Here is a 21,964-nt window from a genome sequence, read left to right on the forward strand (position 1 = left end):
TTTATGCCCCAGCCACAGGATCAGTTCAGAGCTGTCTAATTGTTGTCATGCAACAAAACTATTTTTATTTGCTCTATTTCCACAGGCCACAACAATATTTTGGATCTGAGGCACCTGCCGGAAAGTTCAAGCTGCTGCACCCTGAATTTGTGCATTACCTAACAGAGAGGTAATGTTTTGAGACTTAGAACACCACAGCGAAGCCTGTTTTTTAGCAGGACACGACCACTGTTGGTGGAGTACAACTCCCTTTATCCTTGTGCACTGGCCATGTGGGAACTGGGGTTGATGGGTGCTGGAGTCCAGCAACATCTGGAGATCTATGGCTTTCCCACCCTTAATATATTCAGTGGGTGATATCCAACTTAAGTCATGCTAAGAGTAGGTCCACTGAAATCAATAGACATAAGCACATTGATTTCAGTGGGTCCACTCTGAGTATTACTTAATTGGACACCACTCAATGGCAATATATGTACTACTTGTATCATGTCAGTGGGAGTGAGGGGAACCCACATATTATCACATGAAACACATCCGGGGTGGGAACATTTTCAGCTCAGTGGGCTAGATCCTGAGCTGTCTGCAAGCCCCACTTTCAGCAGGGATTGGCCCCATTCCAGAGATCCTGATTGGAAACTCGGGAATGTAGCTAATTCTAGCTTGGCTTGAAGTCACCATCAGTGGGTACAAAGTGGGTACAAAAAAACATGGGTACAATCCCCACTTATCAGGGAGCAATTGAGCGTGCACTCGAAGGCTCCTGAACCATTTCCTTTGCAGTCGTTTCTTTACTGGCCCAGCAGCTGATGTGCGTGGGTGTAGCTTTGGAGAAATTAGGCCAAATTAGGACTCTGCCGGGTCTAACTAGGCCAGCAGGTCAGAGATTCCCCACCACTGACCATTTGTTTGTTTGTTTGTTTTCATCATTCAATATATATCTCAAAAGATCTCAGGGCGATGTACAACATTAAAAACAAATTACCAAAATCAATGATAAAAACATAATAAAAACATAGTAAAAAGCATACTGGCAAACAGCCTAATAGTAAAATAATCATAACAATAACAGTCCTCTTCCCCTACACTTGTACCATAGCTGTCAACTTTTCCCTTTTCTTGTGAGGAATCCTATTCGGAATAAGGGAATTTTCCCTTTAAAAAAGGGAAACGTTGACAGCTATGCACTTGTACATACATATGTAGTAGAATTCTGACTGCCCTTCTTTGTCGATGGTGTATGAATCTCTGGCTGGCGGAAGGGACAGAGGGAACCGTGAGTCACCTGAGTAAATTGGGTGGAAGACTGATACACAATTTTTGGGATTTGTGCAGGAATCTTGCCTTTAATTCCATTTTGTATCATATGAAAGCCAATGTAAAGGTAAAGGGACCCCTGACCATTAGGTCCAGTCGTGGCCGACTCTGGGGTTGCGGCGCTCATCTCACTTTATTGGCCGAGGGAGCCGGCGTACAGCTTCCGGGTCATGACTAAGCCGCTTCTGGCGAACCAGAGCAGCGCACAGAAACGCCGTTTACCTTCCCGCCGGATCAGTACCTATTTATCTACTTGTACTTCGTGCTTTCGAACTGCTAGATTGGCAGGAGCAGGGACCAAGCAACGGGAGCTCACCCCGTCGCAGGGATTCGAACCACCGACCTTCTGATTGGCAAGTTCTAGGCTCTGTGGTTTAACCCACAGCGCCACCTGTGTCCCTATGAGAGCCAATACCAATGGGCAAAAATTCCCTGTATGTGGAATGCTAGCATGTCAGGGAGAAGAACAGGCTGGACGTTTGAAATCTTTCTGATTGCCAGATTCTTATATGGCCCATTGTTCGCACCTGACACAGCCAATTGGTTAAAAACTTCTTCTTTTGTTAATAACCTATAAACACCCTCCTGTGCTCCTCTTCTATTTACAGGTTTTTAAGGTCAGAAATAATAAACAGTCAGTATGGACATCTCTACATGCCCAGCACTGGAGCCCTGATGCTTCTAACAGCTCTTCATACCTGTGATCAGGTAACAGTCTTTATACCGTTAACTTTTCCAGCAGCTGATAAACTCAGCATCAGGGGGTGGAGACCTAAGCCTAGTTGTGACGGTGACTTCACACTGTGTGGAAAGGGGAGAAGATGACTCTCACACACCTAGCACCAACAGGGAACATAATCAATTTCCTCCCAACAAGATGTGCTTGTTCCACCTGCAGCTAGAACTTCTCTGTCTCTGCGTGGAGAAAAGGGGCAACTTACACGGGTCATCTGAAAGCGCAAGCACACCGTTAGGTGCCAAGTAATAATAATAATAATAATTTTATTATTTATACCCCGCTCATTTGACTGGCTTGCCCCAGTGACTCTTCCAGCAGAATATAAAAACATAATAAAATGCCAAACATTTAAAACTTCCTGATACAGGGCTGCCTTCAGAAGTTGTGTAGTTCTTTATTTCCTTGCTATCTGATGGGAGAGCGACTACTGAGAAAACCCTATGCTTGGCTCCCTGTCACCTCACTTCTCGCGGTGAGGGAACCGCCAGGAGGCCCTCGGAAGTAGATTTCAAGTGGCTTGGCCCTGTGCATGGCAAGGGTGGGGTGTCAGACAAAGCCTGTGAGGTTGGGCCTCAGGTCCATGCCCATCCCTAAGTCGTCGTCCTCCTCTGCTTCTTCCCCTCTCGCAGGTCAGTGCCTATGGTTTCATCACCGACAACTACAGGGCATTCTCTGACCACTACTTTGAGCAGGAGAAGAAGCCGTTGGTCTTCTATGCCAACCACGATATGCTGCTGGAAGCTGAGCTGTGGAAGAGCTTGCACCGGACTGGTATCATGAAGCTGTATCAACGGTGAAGGCAGCTTGGGCGCACGGGCATGGAAAGGGAGAGGGTAGCTTCACCTGATTTCCATCCTTCAGGTGGATCCTGGGCAGCCCTTCCTCTATTTTAGGTCAGCAACAAAACTGAAAAGCGGCAGCTTCCAAATGTGCCAAGGAAGTCCTGCATCAGCCAGCCAGCCTGTGGAGAAACCATCTCCATGGGCTACGGTAAAGAGCAAATTGCACCGTACTAATCCATGCTAGAAGGAAAGTTCCAGCAAAGTTGGGAGCTGCAACAGCACAGTCACAATCCTGCTGTGACAAAGTGGCAACCGTCCCAGCTCTGCAAGCGTCTCTCACACTTCCGGTGATGTTTCCGTCCGGCATTCTGCTCAGAGGCAAGACGCAGCTTGGTCTTCCTGGAACATTGGCCCCACCTAACAAAATGGCCGCTCTTGAAGTCTTCGCCTCTTCCTGTTAGGAGCTGCCTGGCAAAACTCGTCGTGAAATGGGGCACAAGGGCTGGAGCACGCTTGTGTTTGCCGTGGCCTCGGTGCAGCCACAAAACTTTGCTCCGTAACGCGATGGGAGCCCGTGGCACTCAGAACAGCTCTCCTGTTCAGAAAAAAAGCCCTACACAAGAAGCATTCAGCTCATGCAATGTTATTGGCCCACATTAATGGACAGTACTGTGAAATAGGAACCTACAAGGGGATTTTTTAAGAGGCAGTAATTGTTGCGGGCAAGAATGATTGGATCTTTCACCTTTCACACAAATTCATGTTCTTGCACTGCTCAGGCTGTCAGCTACATTCTTCATGTGGGCGCTGAGCATACACACTCCACTCACCAGTGTCTTATTTTATGATAATCATTCTTTTCCTCAGTGACACAGCCCAACTCCCTTTCCTAAAGCCTGCTTCCAGATTTCCTCCTCCAGTCTGGCTGTTTATTTTAAGTTCCGGACGGATCACGCAGAAATATCTCCTCTGCTAGTTGAAGAGATGGGAAGAGCTGTCACTGGTAAACTTGTCCCACAGTCAGCACTGGACAAAAGAGCCAGGCAGCACTTTTGTGTTTACAGGAAGAGCTCCATCGCAGTGAAACACTACAGCTCAACCATCCACACTCCTGAGCACCCGCTCTGACTTTTGGACCCCTTTCAAGTGGGCCAGGACTGGCTTAGTTAGCTGCCTCACAAGAGTTCCCCCTGGTTTTGTGCGGAAGCAGGGATAAGCAGGGAAATTATAGCATTGATAATGGAGTCGTCCCTCCCCTGTGGGTAAGGTGCAAAGGTGCGTGTCTAACTCTCCGGTTAAAATAAATAAATAATGCTGTGCCAAGAAAAGTTCAATTCAGTGCATTTGGGGCTGTTTCTGTAAGCTGGGTTTCTCTCAGGGTAAACTCAGGGACTGGCAGCAAAGTCGTCTGTTTAAGGCAACCCTACACGCAAAATGTCTAACAGAGTAGAGACTGCTTATTAACATGTCACATTTAAATGTAAATATGAAGGCGTGCACATACGATGAAAGAGGCAAGATAACCCTCTCAATAAAGCCACAATCCATTGATATTTCTGTGTCCATGTGGTGTAAAATTCCTTAAGTGGGGTGAAGAAGTCCAAGCAGGGAAGTATTGCAATGCTGTCAATCAAGGAAAATCCAGCCGCAAAGATAACAAAACAGGTCCAACGGCAACACTGCATAAATACCAACAATCTGTCTTTTATTTTACTGCTGACCTGAAGCAAGTTGTTTGGGCCCTATTAAAGTGTCAAAGAAAACCTCTCTGTGGCTGCAGCTTGGCTCAGAAAATTTTGCAGGTGGTGGGAAAGTTCTGGGCGTATTCTGCTCCAGTGCTCTTCCCCTTCTTTGAAGCTTAAGGAACAATATTATATTGTTAATTTGTTTTGGCATAGGGTCACGTCTGCTAATTTATTAATTTTTTAAAATTGCATAATTCATTAATTGCTAACTTTCGCATAAATCGTACTTCTTATCAAGGAGCTTCCATTATGCTCCACCTTTGGCTTCTGAAATTCATCAGAGCCACGTTTACAGTAGCATTGGCAAGAAACACATTTTCAGAAGGAAAAAGGCCTGTCTTAGAACCGTTCCCCCTAGTTTTCTACAGATAGGGAGGCTTTTATACAAGTCAAGTAACTAACTAACTAACTAACTAACTAACTAACTAACTAACTAAACTGTGCAAGAGAGCATTCAAAAAGAGCACCTCCTACCTGCACTATGAAGCTGGTGGAGTCCAGGAAGTGAAGAGCAGGACAGATGATCAAGACAGGGAATGCTAAATTTCTAACCTGTAAATCAGGTGTCAGGAACCTTTTGGTCCGCCACATGGTGCTGAACCACAACTTCCATCAGGAGAGGGGTTGGGACTTGAAGTTCAGCAGCATGTGAAGAGCTCTGGGTTAGCCACCCTTGCTGTAATGTAGGGTTTTGCAAACATGGGTCTCCAGCATGGGTTGGACTACAACTCCCATCAATCCCCAGCTAGCAGGACCAGTTGTCAGGGATGATGGGAAATGTAGTCCATAAACAGCTGGAGACCTCAATTTTGGGAAATTGTGCTGTAAAGCATGATGCCCAGCATATTTGTTAAGGATTACTGTGTTGGTATGGCATGAGATTTCACACCAGGGCAATTTTGGGCCAAATCAGATGTTACAGATATAAAGTGGGGCCAGAGGTGTTGTTCAAAGTACTGTACAGTGGTACCTCGGGTTACATACGCTTCAGGTTACATACGCTTCAGGTTACAGACTCCGCTAACCCAAAAATAGTGCTTCAGCTTAAGAACTTTGCTTCAGGATGAGAACAGAAATCGTGCTCCGGCAGCACAGCGGCAGCAGGAGGCCCCATTAGCTAAAGTGGTGCTTCAGGTTAAGAACAGTTTCAGGTTAAGAACAGACCTCCGGAACGAATTACGTACTCCATCACCTCAAACGAAACCGTTCCTCCCTAGCTGTTTTTCTCAAGGGTCTCCAAGACCATCAGTAACTACTGGGCGATGAGAACAGCAGAGGGGAATGCAGCCTCATTGCACTTCAAATGGTGTTCCGTAGGAACCTGTCATGGCAACGTGTAACATGAAAGCAAAATTTCACAATATAGTGTGCTTAGTTCCTTGGGCCATTTGTTGATGCCATCAGAGAAGGCAGGTTTGAGGCCTGGAATGAAAGCGAGAGGATGTGTGATAAATGGTAAAAAGCCAACAGTGATTCTAAGGCAGGGGTCAGCCAACTTTTTCAGCAGGGGGCTGGTCTACTGTCCCTCAGACCTTGTGGGGGGCTGGACTACATTTTGAAAAAGAAGAACGAATTCCTATGCCCCACAAATAACCTAGAGATGCATTTTAAATAAAAGGACACATTCTACTCATGTAAAAACATGCTGATTCCCAGACCATCCGTGGGCCGGATTTAGAAGGCGATTGGGCCTGATCCAGCCCCCGGGCCTTAGTTTGCCTACCCATGTTCTAAGGTGTTCCATTAATTTCATAGACAGAGCCGCACACTCGCCTTTGGTAAACATGTGTTAACAGGGAATGCTCAAATCTTGTCTCATGGGAATGCCGACACCTCCAGATGAATTTTGTAAGTGAAAACTTGAATTTCCTTGCTTTTTCAATACATATCCCTTCTTGTTGATGACAAGTCACATTCAGGCAACGGGCAACACACCAGCAGCACACCACTGAGTTTTCAGACATCTGCAACATTTGTGTAGGACGACCTGCTGTTCTCATGCTGACATTTGCCAGCTTGGTCTGTGGCCTTGCTTAGAGCTGGCAGGCCAGGGACACCAGAGGCAGCAATTGAGGGTGCAGCCCGTGGAGAATGGGGGCACCTTGACCCTTTGACTTCGCGTTCCTCTGGCACAATGGGGTAAGATTCCCTCTCCAGCTAATTAAGCCACAATTAGCAACCAAGAAGCAAAGAAAGCGGGCTTATTGACACCAGTTAACCTTGCAGACCTCCCACTGGTGTTTGTAAGATAATTAAGTGTAAATAGCAACCAAGAGATCAGCATCGGGTCAGTTTTGTTCTGCGGGGAAAGTTACAGCAGCTAGTGACAGACGGAGAGTTGCAGGCGCACAATGGGGGGAAGGTGGAATGTAATCCGAAACATTTTCCCACTTTGTATAATTGCATAAATGTTGAATGATCTTTTCTCCTTTGTGTCTTCCTTTTGTCATGTGGGCGTGAGGTGGGGGGACATAGCTGTAGGGGGAGAAGCAGAGCAAGCAGTGCTGGTTGCGTAAAAAGCAGGACCAAGCTGGTGCAAAGAGGATTGGTGGGGATGGGAGGAGAGAACAAACTGTTTTTAACCGTGTGTTGTTTGAGGAATGAGTGGCAGCCTCTGCAGAAGAGGCGTCATGATGACATGCCACCTGTTCCATGAAATTCCATGAAAACACAGATAAACACCCCAGTGCTTTTGACAGAGTAACTCAACTGTGCAGCAAATACTCTCCTCAAAGGTCTTAGAGAGGCCCTCATGCACTTGTGAGGGCATAACAGCAGCTGATAAGTGACCAGAAATTTCCAGGTTCAAATCTTGCTTCTGTTATGGACAAAGCATTTGCCAAAGGGAAGTCACTCCCCTGCGATGCAACTGAGCTCACTTATACGCTTGTTGTAAGGATTCCAGAGATAGATGTATGTAAAATGCCCCAATACTTTACATATATGATGGGATGTGAAGTGCTGAGTAGAAGTAGCAGCAGTTATCAACAGGATCAGCAGCATAGGCAGCATGGTTTTTCTCCAAGAGGCTTGCTCCCATTTCCACTTCCTCTGCTTTATGGAATCATATTAGGTGCAGCACCGCAAACTAAAACTCCAGCTAATGCTGCACACTGTGTCCCTATAGATCAGCTGGTATGTGAAGCAGGATTTCCAACATTGAGCCGATTCATTAAATTAATAAGTGAAATTGGTGCCTCTGGTTAACTAAGGCAATGGTGTGTGATTTATTTATTTTTTTTAAAAAGGTAGTAAGTTACCAATGTTCCAAAAACAAAACAAATCTTCAGAACTATTGCTGAAAATCTGATTAACCCCACTTATCTGGGAGTAAAAAGGAAAAGGGACCCCTGACCATTAGGTCCAGTCGTGACCGACTCTGGGGCTCATCTCACTTTATTTGCCGAGGGAGCTGGCATTTGTCTGCAGACAGCTTTCGGGTCATGTGGCCAGCATGACTAAGCCATTTCTGGCAAACCAGAGCAGCGCACGGAAACGCCGTTTACCTTCCCGCTGGAGCGGTACCTATTTATCTACTTGCACTTTGACGTGCTTTCGAATTGCTAGGTTGGCAGGAGCAGGGACCGAGCAACGGGAGCTCACCCCGTCGCAGGGATTCAAACCGCCAACCTTCTGATCGGCAAGCCCTAGGCTCTGTGGTTTAGACCACAGCGCCATATCTGGGAGTAAGCCCTATTAAATTCAATAGTTGGTTAGCCTTGCAATGTAACTTGTACATTCAGTTTCCTACCTTCAACCACCTAAGATTTATTTAATAGGGCTGTACTCCTAATATGAAGTAATACTTCAAGAGTTTACATTGGAACTAGCCCAGTTAGCAAGACCCAAAAAGTCTTGCTAAGAGTTGAAGGGCCTCTTGAACAGGTTAGGACGGCAAGCCCACACTTGCCATTGAAAAGGTATACATGGAGCCACAGCCAGCTTTGCAGCACCCTTTCCAGAGGCATTCATGTGCTGCTTTTAAGTATGCTTTTGCAGCATGTTTTTGTGTACACCAAACAAAATATAACATGCAATGCAACTCTTAAGGTGAAAGTTGAGAGTGGGCATGTATAAACACAGATGAAATGGAAGATCGAGAAGGAAGAAATACCTGAGGGGAAATGTCAAAAGTAACCATTAAGGAAGAGGAAAAACCCCTACCTGTGCAGACTTTGTACACAGGTGACAGGAGAGGTGACTCAGGCAAGACACAAATCCAGGCTTTCAGCCAAAGCTGGAAATGCAAGCGAATACCACAGGACAGCTTTGGTCAGCTGAAGTCAACAAATATACCTGTACCAAATTTAAGTGTTACCTTACAAAATGCAGGTGGGACCCCAGCCCATCATAGTGCTGTCACATCAAAGCAACTCTTCAAATGGATGCTGAAGAGTGTGGTCCAATTCCACCACAATAGGAAGTCAGAACTTTTTTCCATCAGAGAACTGATTTGGGGGGGACATGTTTTGTGGATTTTGTAATGGGTCGTTAAGTCCCAAACTGATCCTTTGGCAGTGCTAAGGAGTCTCTGAATGTTTCCTTCATACTGTAGGGAACCTGACTGCATCCCAATGAGCAGTGCAACCTTGTACACCCTGACTTCGAAGCAAGTCCCTCTGTCTTCAACAGCGCTTACTCCCAAGAAACTGTACACACAGGATCACAGCGCTTGGAAGCAGTTGACTGATCATAAGCTTGTTTACTGAACCTTCCGTGGTTTCCAAAATTGAGGTCTTTTTAAATGTAGAAATTGGCCCATCATAGGAAAGCAGTTCTAGATCGGAGGAAACCAGTAGCCCTTATGGTTACGTGACTAACATTTATCTTTCATGCGAATAAAGGAAACTGCATGACTAGCACGCGGCCGAAGCCCAAGTTCTTTTGCCAACTACCCTCCCTCTTTACAATCAAGGAACAGCAGCAAAGCATGGTGCTGGTTATGCTTCATGGCAAAACACACCATCCCGATTTAGGTTTCTCTTGTTCCATGTTGAAATCCAAATAATTTCTTGACAGGTGCATCTGACCGTTGTGTTCAGTCAAATAAAAGCAGGCTCTGACAGCAACAAACCAGCAAGATACACAATGCTTATGACAGGCTGGGCTGGGGCTCAGTGGCAGAGCCTTGCAGGCAGAAGGTCCAGGGTTCAACCCCTTCCCTCTCCAGGAAGGACTTGAGATGCCTTCATCCGAGAGCCACAATACCAATGGTCTGACTCAGCAAAGGGCAGCTTCCTATGCTCCCATGCGTATTTCAGGGACACACTGCACCCTGTCTGCAAGATACCTCCCAGTTGGGAGGCTACACAAGGTGTATGGGGTCCTCCTGTTGCCCATTAACAGCATCAATATGGCAAACTGTTGCCAACAATGTATTGCAGAATTATTTGCAACATCTGAATGACCCTGTTGCAATATTAAATACCTATCTGAAAGCACCCCATGTCAGTTGTATAGGGTCCTCCTGTTGCCCATTAACAGAATCCATGCATGTTTGAGAAATAAATGGGGTAAGCATTCAGTCTCGCACCCTGAGCAATGACCTCTTCAAATGCATCTCTGATTTATCACATAGATGATACGGGTTACACTTCTTTAGGCTACAAATGTGGTAAACTGCAAAACTGGCTATGTTGACTCTTGTACATTAAACAGTGGAGGAAAGAAGACTGCAACCTCCTGTCAAACATCTGACCATTAGGACACTATGATCCAAAGCTTGTCCTAGCCCTAGAGGGCTTTGGTGGAGCAGCTCAGTTTGAATCTAGGAAGCAGACTGGCACTGCCTTTATGGAGTTTTATGAAAGACAGTAAACCATCAAAAAAATGTATGGGCAGCTTCCTATACTGACAACTTTGAGCAGTAGATGTTCAGAGATATGATTTGTACCACATCCTGAGAAACCCTTTTTTTAAAAAAATCTGTTTTGTATGATGCAGTTTTGTAAAGAATGCCTACTTCCCCAATCTGCACTATACGTTTAATGCAAGCACCGTGTAACTTCCAACGGTCATGGCTTCTCCCGGTGAATCCTGGGGCCTATAGTTTGTGAAGGGTGCTCAGAATTGTTAGGAGACACCCTCTTTCCCCTCACAAAGCAACTTTGCTATCGAATATCCTACTTCCTGCTCCCCTGCAATTAGAAATCCCTATAGCTCATGCCTTAAGTTTGAGACTCGTAATCCCAGAATCATGGGTTCGAGCCCCACATTGGGCAAGATTCCTGCATTGCAGTGGGTTTGACTAAAGGACCCTTGTGGTCCCTGCCAACTCCATAATTCTATTATTCCAGAAAAATGGCTCTACTTTAGGCTGTCCTAGGAGGAAGGGGGGGTCTAGTATGGCCTTCCCACCCTAGAGTAGTGGGAAACAAGCCTTGCCTTCTGGCAAGGTGCAAGACCAAATATTTGTTCCATCTCTCATCAGTGGTTCTTGCCTGCTTCAGACTGGAAGGAACTGATCCAGAAAGAGTTGACAGCCTGAACTTCCTTCTTTGATAAAGCAAACAGATATAGCATTCTTGACAAACTGTTGGCACTGTATGAATGGTAAACCACCAGCAGCAGATGAAGACTGTAAAATGAAAGTATAAACTCTAGGAAGTGTCAACTGTTCCGCATAATCTCCTGCTATCAAAAGCAGGGGCAAATGGGTGGCTTGAGTCCGGCAAACAAAGTTTGTTCACATGTAACAGGGAGTATCACTTTTCTGACCGCTCTTTGTGCCCAAATCTGTGAGTGATTTAGGGTTTAAAACAGTGGTCTTCTGTGTTCCTAGGAGAGTCGATCAATGTTCTTCTATTCATTACTGTAATAAGTGGATAAAGTTCCCTTAAGCTCACTTGTCTGCCGTTATCCATCTTCCCCGGCATTGTGCAGCCACAGGGGAGTGTGGGGTATTTTCTTGGGAACACTTTGGCTAAGGGCCTGACCCAAACAGTGGGCACAGTGGAGAAGTGCCACAGAGCCCTCTGCAATGCACAGGTTTTGATGTGGATTCCCTCTTCCTTCATGGGCTTCCCTCTGAAGACCACTTGCCACGTAACAGTTCTGATGCCTACCTTGCTATCAGTGTTAAGTTATTAAGGTTGAATTCCTATGCATGCATACCTGGAAGCAAGCAGTATTGAGAATAGGAGGACTTACTTTTGAGTAAACATGCAAAGCTTGCTTTGGAAGTGAAAGAACTTTAGGGCTGAAAAACAAACCTTTCCCACTTGTTCCCACAAGCATCACACCCCATGAAGATAAATTTTTTTGTTGGGGAAAAGTTTTTATTATTGTTCTTATTTTACTTCTCTTTTTCCAAGGACGTGGAAGAAGTGCATGGTTATCCCTCCCCCGTTTTATCCTCACAACATCCCTGTGAGGTAGGTTAACTTGAGAGGCAGTGACTGGCCCAGTCTGGTGAGCTTCATGGACTAGTCCAAGCTTCTAACTGCTCAGCTTCGCTGGATATGCTACTTTAGAATCCATGGCTTCCTCCTTTAAGGTTCACTACCAAGGCAGACTGCACTTTTCCACCACTGCTGATCAAGTTTTCTTTCTTGTTCAACGCAGGGAAACTCCTTCTGGGTGGCTCGGCACTTCCAGGCCCTTCTGCTTAAAAGCCAGCACCTGTAAAATGTATAAAACGATGGCAGAGGGGACGAATAAAAAAATGATGGCTCTGAAAGAGTAAGGCTAGCAAAAGAGAACAAGGCCAGAATAGCTGTGTTGGAACCACTTGATCTCATGAGCTCCAGCAGCTTGCATAGAGGCCCATGGGCAGCAGGGCAGAAAGGATTCACCCCATATCTCTGTGGCTGGGTTCCTTCCTTCATGGGCAGCCAACAAAGCCCTTTGGTATTATGTTCAGGGCTAACAAAAAGGCAGCCTTCTTCAACACGTGGTGTACAGTGGTACCTCGGGTTAAGAGCTTTGCTTCAGGATGAGAACAGAAATCGCGGGGCGGCAGTGGTCCGGCAGCACAGCGGCAGCAGGAGGCCCCATTAGCTAAAGTGGTGCTTCAGGTTAAGAACAGTTTCAGGTTAAGAATGGACCTCCAGAACGAATTAAGTTCTTAACCTGAGGTACCACTCTACTACACTCTCTCTCAATGCAGACTGACACAATAGTTTGATTTAGACACGTTCAAGGAGGCTAGGACTAGCAGCAGCAGTTTGCCAGGAAAAATAATTCAAACATGAACAGGCGGAACAAAAATATCTTGTAGAGGACAGAGGAAGGCTACTCACATCTGGCATGAGCCTCCTGAAGCATCTCACTGGCTGCTGGTAGACTAGATGGGCCCTCAGTTCTGACCCAGCAAGGTTGCTTCTTATGTTTGTACCCCAGTCCAACCTCTGCTGCTACTGCAGGTGTTTATGTTGCTGCAGCCGCACTGTTTTGCCTCGTCATTTGGGGGAAAGAAAAAACAGGTGGAGCAGCCAGCACCATCCTTATGGGCTGCTCATGCAAGGGCTGGAGATGCAACCAAGTGCTTTGCTCCTAGTAAAATCGGAGTGGTGGGCCAAAGCAAAGTATCCCTGAAGAAAACTGCTTAACACAACAGGCCGTTTAATTTCTACAAGCTACTTGAGTACAGTGTGTTACTAGAAGCACTTGGTCAAACACTACATGATTTCAGGCCAAAAAGTAAAGCGGAAAGGCCCCCCAGGTAGGGGGACAGGGGACCTGCCAGAGATCAAGGACTGCTGCAAAGAAAGCTAATGGTATTTTCAGAGACCAACATAAAAGTCTAGCAGTGAAATCTGAATGGGCAACACAGCCAAGGCCAAGAGCTGCAACAAACATTAGCTATGAAATGGAGTCCTTCAACCAGTTATTTTTGGTCATGAAAACAGAAATAGTCCAGCTTACTTACCCATAATAAAAAAAGAACTCCTCCGTTCTTGAAATGCATTCTTCTCTTACAGCTGCACCTGTAGCAAAATAAAGGTTCTTCATTTTTACCTTGCCCTTCAGGTTTTTTGTGCTCAATGTGAAAGAACACCAAAACCCAGAAGTTTCTCAACGTAGGCAGTAAAACCATAAAAAGATCACTAAATATTAACAGCAAAAGCAGAGCTAAATGGCCTCAAGGAATGTGTTGCTTTTTTTTTTTAATAATAAAAAAACCTGTTTCATCCTCAAACTATTTGCTTGTTATTTCCCTCAAACTAAGTTTAGGTCATATAGCAGCGGTGTCCAAACTTTTTCAAAGAGGGCCAGATTTGATGAAATGAAGGGCCGTGGGGGCTGACCTTTTTTTAGGATTGAAGTTGTTGAGCTTTTTTTTATTATTATTTTACCCCAAAGTTATTGAGCTTCTTTTAGGATTTAAGTTGCTGAGTTGTTGTTTTTAGGATTTTACCCTAGGAAATAAACTGCCACAGGGGGCCGGATTAAACCGACTGGCAAGCTGCATTAGGCCGCCGAGACGGACTTTGGACATACCTATCATATAGAAATGCTTCAGCATTCATGTTGCCCACAGACATTCATCTGTCACTCTTTGACAGATGTTTTGTCACCCTCTCTGTGCCAACATGTGTGTGGCATGCTAGTCCTTTGATGCTGTAAAGAGCGATCCAAAACTCCCTTACTAACTTGACACCAGCACTTCTTGCGCCTTACAAAAGCCTGTCTCCACTTGTGTGGTGCATGCGGTCTATAAAGAGTTAACAGTTTTAGGCTTTATATCCCTCAACCGATTACACCCTCTAGTATAAACAGCCCTGAGACTATGCCAATAATGTGACATTTAAGACACCTACACATGGCACAACAAGAGCGATTATGTTCAGGGCATCACTGCAAGGCGTTTGCATCAGGCATGGCATTTGCTTTAACAAAACTGTCGCTCTTCCCTCTGCAAAGATGTGCATACAGTCTTCTACTCGCCCGCCTACTGCTGGGTGAGAGTCCTAACAGAAAGCTTGGCTGTTCTGCCTTGTATCCTGGGCTGATGGGCTTTTGTTATTCCCCAGGCAAATGGTCACTGTTCCTTTTTCACATAAGCGGGTGAGGGAGGGGCAGAGAAAGAAAACAAACAACCACAATCATATCCCAAGAGGAATTTTTTTGAGAAGGAAAAAAAGCAGGAACACGCTGCTTACCAGGGCATTTGCAGTTAATGGAGAGGCAACTTGCAGGCAAAGTTCCAAGGCAAAACAAGAGATCCCTCTACTTCTATTCTATAATATTATGCTTGAAGGGCTTGTATGATTCCAAGGGAGCTTCGCCCTCTTGCAGGAAAAGACATCACTGCATGATGGAAAAACTGGTCTATGTTCTCCCCACCATTTTTTCGCCTCTTAGCTGTACCTGTAAAAGACCAGAGGGAATTAGGTGATCAACAAGGCCTCTTCTCCAATGAGAAAGCAACAACCGCTTGCTATATGCATAACTGTGGAAAGAGCGCTCTGTACTTAAGTGTCGTGCCCATCCACCAATACCACCCCTACTACCCCCCCCCCCAGCCATAGAAGACGCTAACTGTGTTCAGGACACCCTGACAGCTTATCAGAAGGTTCATAGGGAGAGGTTCAGTGATGGTGGAACGCCTATGCAGGAAAACAATCTGCCCATCATCATTACCGGCCTGTGCAGCCATAGGGGAATGTTGGGTGTTCGAGGGTGCATGTGGTTTGTTCAGGGTGGCACAGAGGCCCAACAGTTAGAGCAGCACCCCATGTGAAGAGTTTATTCTCCAGAACCCCCCACAATGCTCAAGAGTTTTATGGCAGACAAGCAGATGCAGAAAAGGCCTCTGTGACCCTGAAGATACGACGCTGTAAGGCCGATCAACTTAGTTCTCAAACACAAGGCATTTCTCCTTGTGCTGCTGAGCCAAGGCCTTTCCTTCTAGTCAACAACACAATAAAAGCGGCAGTAGAAAAATTGCATTTTCTTTTGCTCCAATGATTTTAGTGCTGCAAGGAGGCCAGGCAGTTCCTACATCTATGTCAAAATACTGGCACAAGGAACATTCAGTTTTGTCTATCCTGTTCCCAGTCAAGCATACATTAGCTCTTTGCCTCCGATACCAGCTTCAGATATATGAATCTCTAACAGATTCAAGAAACTTTAAAACTAGACGAAAGATTGTTCTCCCTTCGACTGGCACAGAGTTCCCTGTGGCTACTGTAATAGCCTCCAGAAGGGAATTGGCGTTGCGAAAGGCCCACTTTCAGAAACCCTTCCATCTCAAATCAATGCCAGAGAAAGAAACTACTGGTAAATGTAGTCCAACGGCTGATTTTTGAATCACGATGCTGCGGGAAGGATACAGCGGTCACACCTATCTCAAAAGAAATCACTCCTACTGAAGACAACTGTGAGATGGCAAAGGGGGCAAGCCTCAGCGAATCTTTATTTTCCCTCATAGCTGTTTTCAGACAGGGATAACTTCACATCACAGGCTTTTAGGAGGAGTGTGACAGACAAAAAAGCCAACATCAGGACTGATCCAAAAAAGCTATAAGTTCTTCAACTGTTTCCCTGCAGTGGCTAAAATATATTCAATCTTTCCTCCAAGGCTACATACATGGCCTTTTTCTCATAGCAACCCTGTGAGGTGGGAAAGAGACCAGCCCAAGGTAACCCAGGCAGTTTCGTGGCCAAGTTGAGGACCTGAACCTTGGTCTCCCCAGATCTAGTTTGGCACCTTGCCTATTACACCGCACCAGCTCTGAAATAGGCAAAGTTTAGGGTGTGATGACTTTTCACTTGGTTTCTCAGCAACCGCCTGTTGAGATCATGAAATTGCATCTTCTGCCTCCATTTAAGAGTTCAGGATTTTTCCATTAAAAAAGGATCTTAAAGTGCAAACGTTTCTTTGGTGTTGGCTGATGGATGGATTTTGCCCCCTTGAAGAGGATTTGATTGTTGTGTGTCAAAGAGATACTTTCGAGACGCTCTGGGAGTTTTCTCCTTGCCTGGTAGAATGGCGGATCCTCAATTTATGTGGCTGCCGGACACAACCAATTATACACCAGGCCAACACCCTCAAGTCCACCTCCCCCATTCTTTGCTTGGGTCACATTATTATCTGAAGATGGCACAGTGTTTAAAATATGGAGGCTGCTGGCTTAATGTTGAGGCATTAAATCAGGGTAACCTTTAAGCCCTTGCCATTTCTATCAAACAAGCAAGTTCTGCCCAGGATTTTTCAGTCATGTGATGTTGTGGACAGAATGGTGGACTTCGACTAACAAGACCCAAGTATTATTTCCAACCCTTGCATTGCTTAAAATATCACAAATAAGCATTTACACTTAATTTAGAGGCCAAAACCTAAACCCCATCCAGTCATAACTTCTCAGGCTTCACTGAAATAAGGGAGTCTGGTTCTTGGCAACTCACATTCCACTGACATGAAGGGATTAGCAAATTTGTCAGAAGATAAACAAATGAATAAGCACTACCCTGAGCTCCTTACCCTGAGCAGCTGTTTCCAAACTGTACTTCTGAGTCCAGAGGCAAATGGTCTGCATCCTGTGGAGCCAAACATATCAATTTTATTTCTTCATTTTGCTTTTAAAACTTGCACACTGCTTTCAGACAATTTTCTTGAATAACAACTGAATCACAATCCCCATGACAATTTATTATTCAAAAGAAACAAGAGTCCAGTTTGGAGGGAAAGGGATTCATCTTGTTACTAGATAAAAAATACGATCTTGTCTTTGAGAGTTCATCTGTTTTGTGCAAAATGAGGACAATGCGGAATTAAATCAAGACCCAAATTTAATTCTAGTGAATTCAGCAGCCTCATTTCAGTCCTGGGATGAAGAAGACATTTAGAAAACCAGACATTACAGTTCATGGCACAAAGGTATTCTGCTCAACATATGGTTGGGGTGGTGTTGTACACACGATTTCAGATAACTGGGATTTCTGGCTTACTAAGGTTCACATAACAGGATTCTAATGGACATTTTAAGAACTTCAAATACCACCAAATTATCATATATTTCTTATTGCAATCTACTCACCCAGCAAGCCCACTTCCAGTTCTACAGCAAACATATTACAAGGGAATGCAGTGACGCAAACAAGCCATGGCAAGTCTTGGGCTTGCACACTTCTCCCTCCCTCTTCCTTTTGCTGCTGAAAGGAGATCAGATGCATCTACTTTTAAACTAACCACAGTTCCCATTATGTTCAAAGTTGGGAAGGTGTGCTTCCTTTAAAAGAGATGGTGCAGATAACCACACAGCCACAAAAGAATGGGAATGCGAGGGGAAGTGTGCAAACCCACATGGGATAGCAGCAAGTCGTAGATTACTGCTGTGTCTGTATCTGGCCTAAAGCTTGTCTTCCAAAACATATTTGAGCATTTAAAAAACAGTAGTACTTTGACAGTTAATCCACCATCTGCTTTCCTCAACTGGATTCATCACTGACACGTCTGTCCAGCTCCGGATGAAAGTAGACGTGACTTTAAGCACATTTTTGCATCATGCGCTTGCAACTGTCAACATCTTTGTTTACAAAAACAACTGCAGGGCCTGGATGGTTAATGCTTTCCTCCAATGTCATTTTCCAAGTGAAAATTCCCCCACCAACTCACCCCCCCCCAAAAAAACCACCCTATACATAAAGCTATTATGTCACAACTTTAAAAATATTTAAAGTTGGGAAAGCAGTGCAAGGTGGAAAAAGTTAAATCTCTTTCCCAATCCTCATCTGGATTCCTCTGCAGCCCCTGGCTGCTTTGTCAACAAAAATTAGTAGGCTGTTGCAAAAAAACCCCAAAACCCTGATTTTTTTAAAAAAAGTGCTCTAAATCACGTTTAGTTTGGCCCTCACTCTTCCCCATGAATGACCCTAGATGATAATCTGCTAGCTGCAGCATACCAAACTGTTGCCATTGTGTTCAACTGCACGTGAAGAGCAGCATCAAATTTCCACTATATTAGTGAATTCATCTTTACTTGCTTCAGAGCATTCAAACAATGTGGTCCAGCAGACAAAGCACACCTCCTTTTACAGGGGGAAAAAATCCCTTACATTTTTGTGTGTGTGCATACTTAACACTCTGCAAGAAACATGCAGCCCACCAAAGTATTTTACATGTCCTAGGGGTGCTTGTTGGAACCCCAACTTTGCACAACCAATGTCATGGAGATGAAGGACAACTATTTCAACATGAAGCTATCTTATATTGAATCAGATCATCAGTACATCTAGCCCAGCGTTGTTTACTCCGACTGGTGTCGGGCAGATTTTAGGGATGTGGTGAATTTCTGAATGAACACTATTGGCCACAGGAACATACTGAATTTCTGAATGACTACCGGAATGCATCAAGTCAAGAGGGATGTGTTGCCTATGTAATGATTTTCAGGGGCCAAAATGACCAAGCAGAAAACTACTGCCCTTCCAAATGGCCACAGCAAGGCGTTGGACAAAGGTTGCATGCTGCCCAATCACCTCCAGTCATTTCTACCCTCACCTGCAATCAAGAGAGTTGCAAAATGGTGATAGGTGTGTCAAAGTCTCCCACTCACCCCTACAAACACTTGACAATGTACTTGGTATTTTATGCAACCAAGGGTAGGAGGAGAGATTTAACAAGATACATCCTATGCCAGTGACCATTTGGATGCTCAATTTTTTGACATTTAAAGATGCTTCCCCACCCACCCCAAAATAATAAAAAAGTAGTCAGTGTGTAAACAACTAATCACATTTGATTACCGTATTTTTTGCTCTATAAGACTCACTTTTTCCCTCCTAAAAAATATGGAGAAATGTGTATGCGTCTTATGGAGCGAATGCAGGCTGTGCAGCTATCCCAGAAGCCAGAACAGCAAGAGGGATTGCTGCTTTCACTGTGCAGCGATCTCTCTTGCTGTTCTGGCTTCTGAGATTCAGAATATTTTTTTTCTTGTTTTCCTCCTCCAAAAACTAGGTGCGTCTTGTGGTCTGGTGCGTCTTATAGAGCGAAAAATACGGTAATTCATTCCAATTGTCATTCGGAAATTCACTATAACCCTATAGGAATCTGTGCATTCTAGTAGCCTTCCTCAATTTGGCACATTGAAAAACTTTATTATTATTTCATTATTTATTAAACAAGGTCCTTTTAAGTGGCTTGAACTTGGGACCTTCTGTGTGCAAAAGTACTAATTTGTATTCCACAATAGCAACTGTGTACACACTCTTCTGAGCAAGTCACACGCAGGAGTAGACAGAACTCAAAGTCTCATATTGCATCAGTCAGGCTCATGGGATTTTATACCTGCAACCATAAAGAAACGAATCAAGCAACCAACAAGACTGCAGGCACATGCTTACCATTGTGCATATGAATCAGATAACCACACCATGGCTAACACAGGCTTCATTTCTTTTCAAGGGAAGCGGTCTCAGGTGTTTACATCTCAACACAAAGAAACTTTGCGTCTTCTTGACCGGTTTGATTGAAAAGTCACATGCAGCCTGAGAACAGGAGAAATGCAAGGTTAGGGACAGCTGTACAATTCAGCTATTCTGAGGCTTTCAGATTTCCCTAGAGCTGAGCTTCAGAATCCACAACTCCACAATGAGAAAGATTTCCTTTTCAGACAGGGATAACTTTATATCATCACAAGCTCAGCTTCTAGACAACTCTGGCAAAACGCACATGGTAAAAGCAACTTCATTTCTCTTCCTAGTGGCGACATCTAGTGGACAGCGCACAAAACCTACTTGGTGTGGGCATTTTTTCCCTTAACTTCAAGGGGTGGTAGGTATCCAGTGCTGGCCAGATACAGAGTAGACCCACAGAAAATAAAACACATGACTAAGTTGGCTCCATTAATTTCAGTGTGTCTACTCTGTATCAGATCAGTATCTATATCTATACCCAATGGATCACTGCCTCTACAGGCGAAGGCCTCCTGCAGATCCCATCGTATCAGGAGATCTGCTGGCATGGGCATTTAGTGTGGTGGCACCTTCTCTTTGAAATTCCCTTCACTTGAGTATTAGAGAGGTGCCCTCTCTGTGTTTTTTTCAGCACCTACTGGCTGCATCTGTTTTGAACAAGTTTCATCACTTGTTGCTTTCTCCCCTGAGCTCCTTTAGAAGGGAGGGCAGAATATTCATCTTGCAAATAAATCTTACAATAATTTGTTGGGGACCACATACTGGCAATCAAACACAAGCATGCTGCAGCCAAGAGTTGGCCATCCCCTTCTCTCTCTGCATCCTCTTTTCTACTCTCCTTGCCAACCACATGAAATTGGAGCCAGGATGGGCAGGAATGTAGACAAGGGGCTCCACACCCTTCACACAAAATACATGAGGACAGGGAGTGAAGAGGAACTTATAGGATCTGTAACTTCTTGGTAGTGTACTTAAAAGAATGCCCGACCAACCTTACCTATACAAAAAGACCTTATGTATATTTCAACCAGGAATGCAAACAAATCCATGGTTAGTTTTTGCAATTCCCTGCTCTTTCCCCTTAACTTTCTGCAACCAGTACAATATGCACGGCAAAATACACACCCCTTTAAATCAACCAACTTGCTCCAATTGGGACCAGGGGCTCGTAAAGTACAGGCCGGAGTGGCTCCATACTCGCCCTCCTCTCGTGTTCTTCTCCTGCAAAAAAATAAAGGATGCGATTCAAAACGTTTAAGGCTGTGCAACTCATCAATACACTCGTCTTTCTCAACCTACAGGGGGGAGGCTCGCTTTACTGGCCTGCTACGCACCAACAACCCGTGTAGAGTCGGGGGGGGGGGGAGGCAGTTAAAATCACAAAAAAGCTAAGACAGAAAGGAGCCAACCAATAAATAAATAAATGTTTCTGGCTGTGCACAAGCGCCCCCGGGACACATATCACAAGCTCACTTCTGCTTAGAAACGGCAGCCGTAGAGGATTACAAAGGATCCTACGGAAAGAGTCCGCGCTACTCACCATCATTGCACCTCTGTAGCCGGTAGCAAGGAAAGAGAAAGCAGAAGCGCCTGCGCAAACTTTGACCGAGGTTTCCCGCGGGCGGGGGGAGAGCTCCTCTCGCGAGACCGAAAGCTCTTTCGGGAAATGTAGTTTTTTAGAACTTAAATCCTCCCCTTCAGTTCAGATGCAAATACTGTAGTCTCGAGTGCTTTTCACTGAACTGTATGTAGTTTAATTAATGCAGCCTGCAGAAAAAACAGCCTCACCGTCGTTTCAGAACTTGCCTCCTCCTTTGGGCAGACCCTAAATGCACTAAAAACGAAAGAGCAAGACCTGTTATAAGAAGATCATTGAGGCTTACTTCTGAGTAAGAGCGTTTATGATTCTGCCTAAGCAAATACCGCGGTGCAACTGACAGGAACAGCATGTGTGATTCATCAGAGTCGAGTTTGCTTTTCCCTTTAGCAAAAACTAAATATTCATAATTGTACAATTA

The 21,964-nt window shown here is 44.8% G+C and overlaps 1 protein-coding gene and 3 long non-coding RNA genes across 5 annotated transcripts in view; 1 reads left to right on the top strand and 3 right to left on the bottom strand.

Moving 5' to 3' along the window:
* The window catches only part of ST6GALNAC2 (ST6 N-acetylgalactosaminide alpha-2,6-sialyltransferase 2), a 35,634-nt gene extending 31,243 nt beyond the window's left edge, over positions 1-4,391 (top strand). Inside the window, exons 8-10 of the mRNA XM_083429932.1 lie at positions 86-169; positions 1,926-2,025; positions 2,686-4,391. Of these exons, the coding sequence (XP_083286058.1) occupies positions 86-169; positions 1,926-2,025; positions 2,686-2,853 (352 nt within the window). The 3' untranslated portion in view covers positions 2,854-4,391. The remainder of the gene's footprint in view (positions 1-85; positions 170-1,925; positions 2,026-2,685) is intronic.
* Positions 1-21,964, bottom strand: part of LOC310672578 — a 194,691-nt gene that overhangs the window by 7,538 nt on the left and 165,189 nt on the right. The gene's annotated exons all lie outside the window — the stretch shown is intronic.
* LOC310672569 lies at positions 4,517-6,999 on the bottom strand. The gene is made up of 3 exons (XR_014508658.1): positions 5,776-6,999; positions 5,018-5,553; positions 4,517-4,984 (listed from the first exon to the last, which is right to left on the bottom strand). It is a non-coding gene; the product is annotated as an uncharacterized lncRNA (long non-coding RNA).
* Positions 11,839-21,225, bottom strand: LOC310672565. 2 transcript variants are annotated; one of them, XR_014508654.1, is made up of 7 exons: positions 21,072-21,225; positions 19,875-20,018; positions 17,011-17,066; positions 14,687-14,894; positions 14,025-14,144; positions 13,453-13,510; positions 11,839-12,203 (listed from the first exon to the last, which is right to left on the bottom strand). It is a non-coding gene; the product is annotated as an uncharacterized lncRNA (long non-coding RNA). The 2 variants fall into 2 exon arrangements; XR_014508653.1 differs by lacking the exon at positions 14,025-14,144.

This window comes from Podarcis tiliguerta (genome assembly GCF_965153285.1).
Source record: "Podarcis tiliguerta genome assembly, chromosome: 2".
NCBI lineage: Eukaryota > Metazoa > Chordata > Lepidosauria > Squamata > Lacertidae > Podarcis > Podarcis tiliguerta.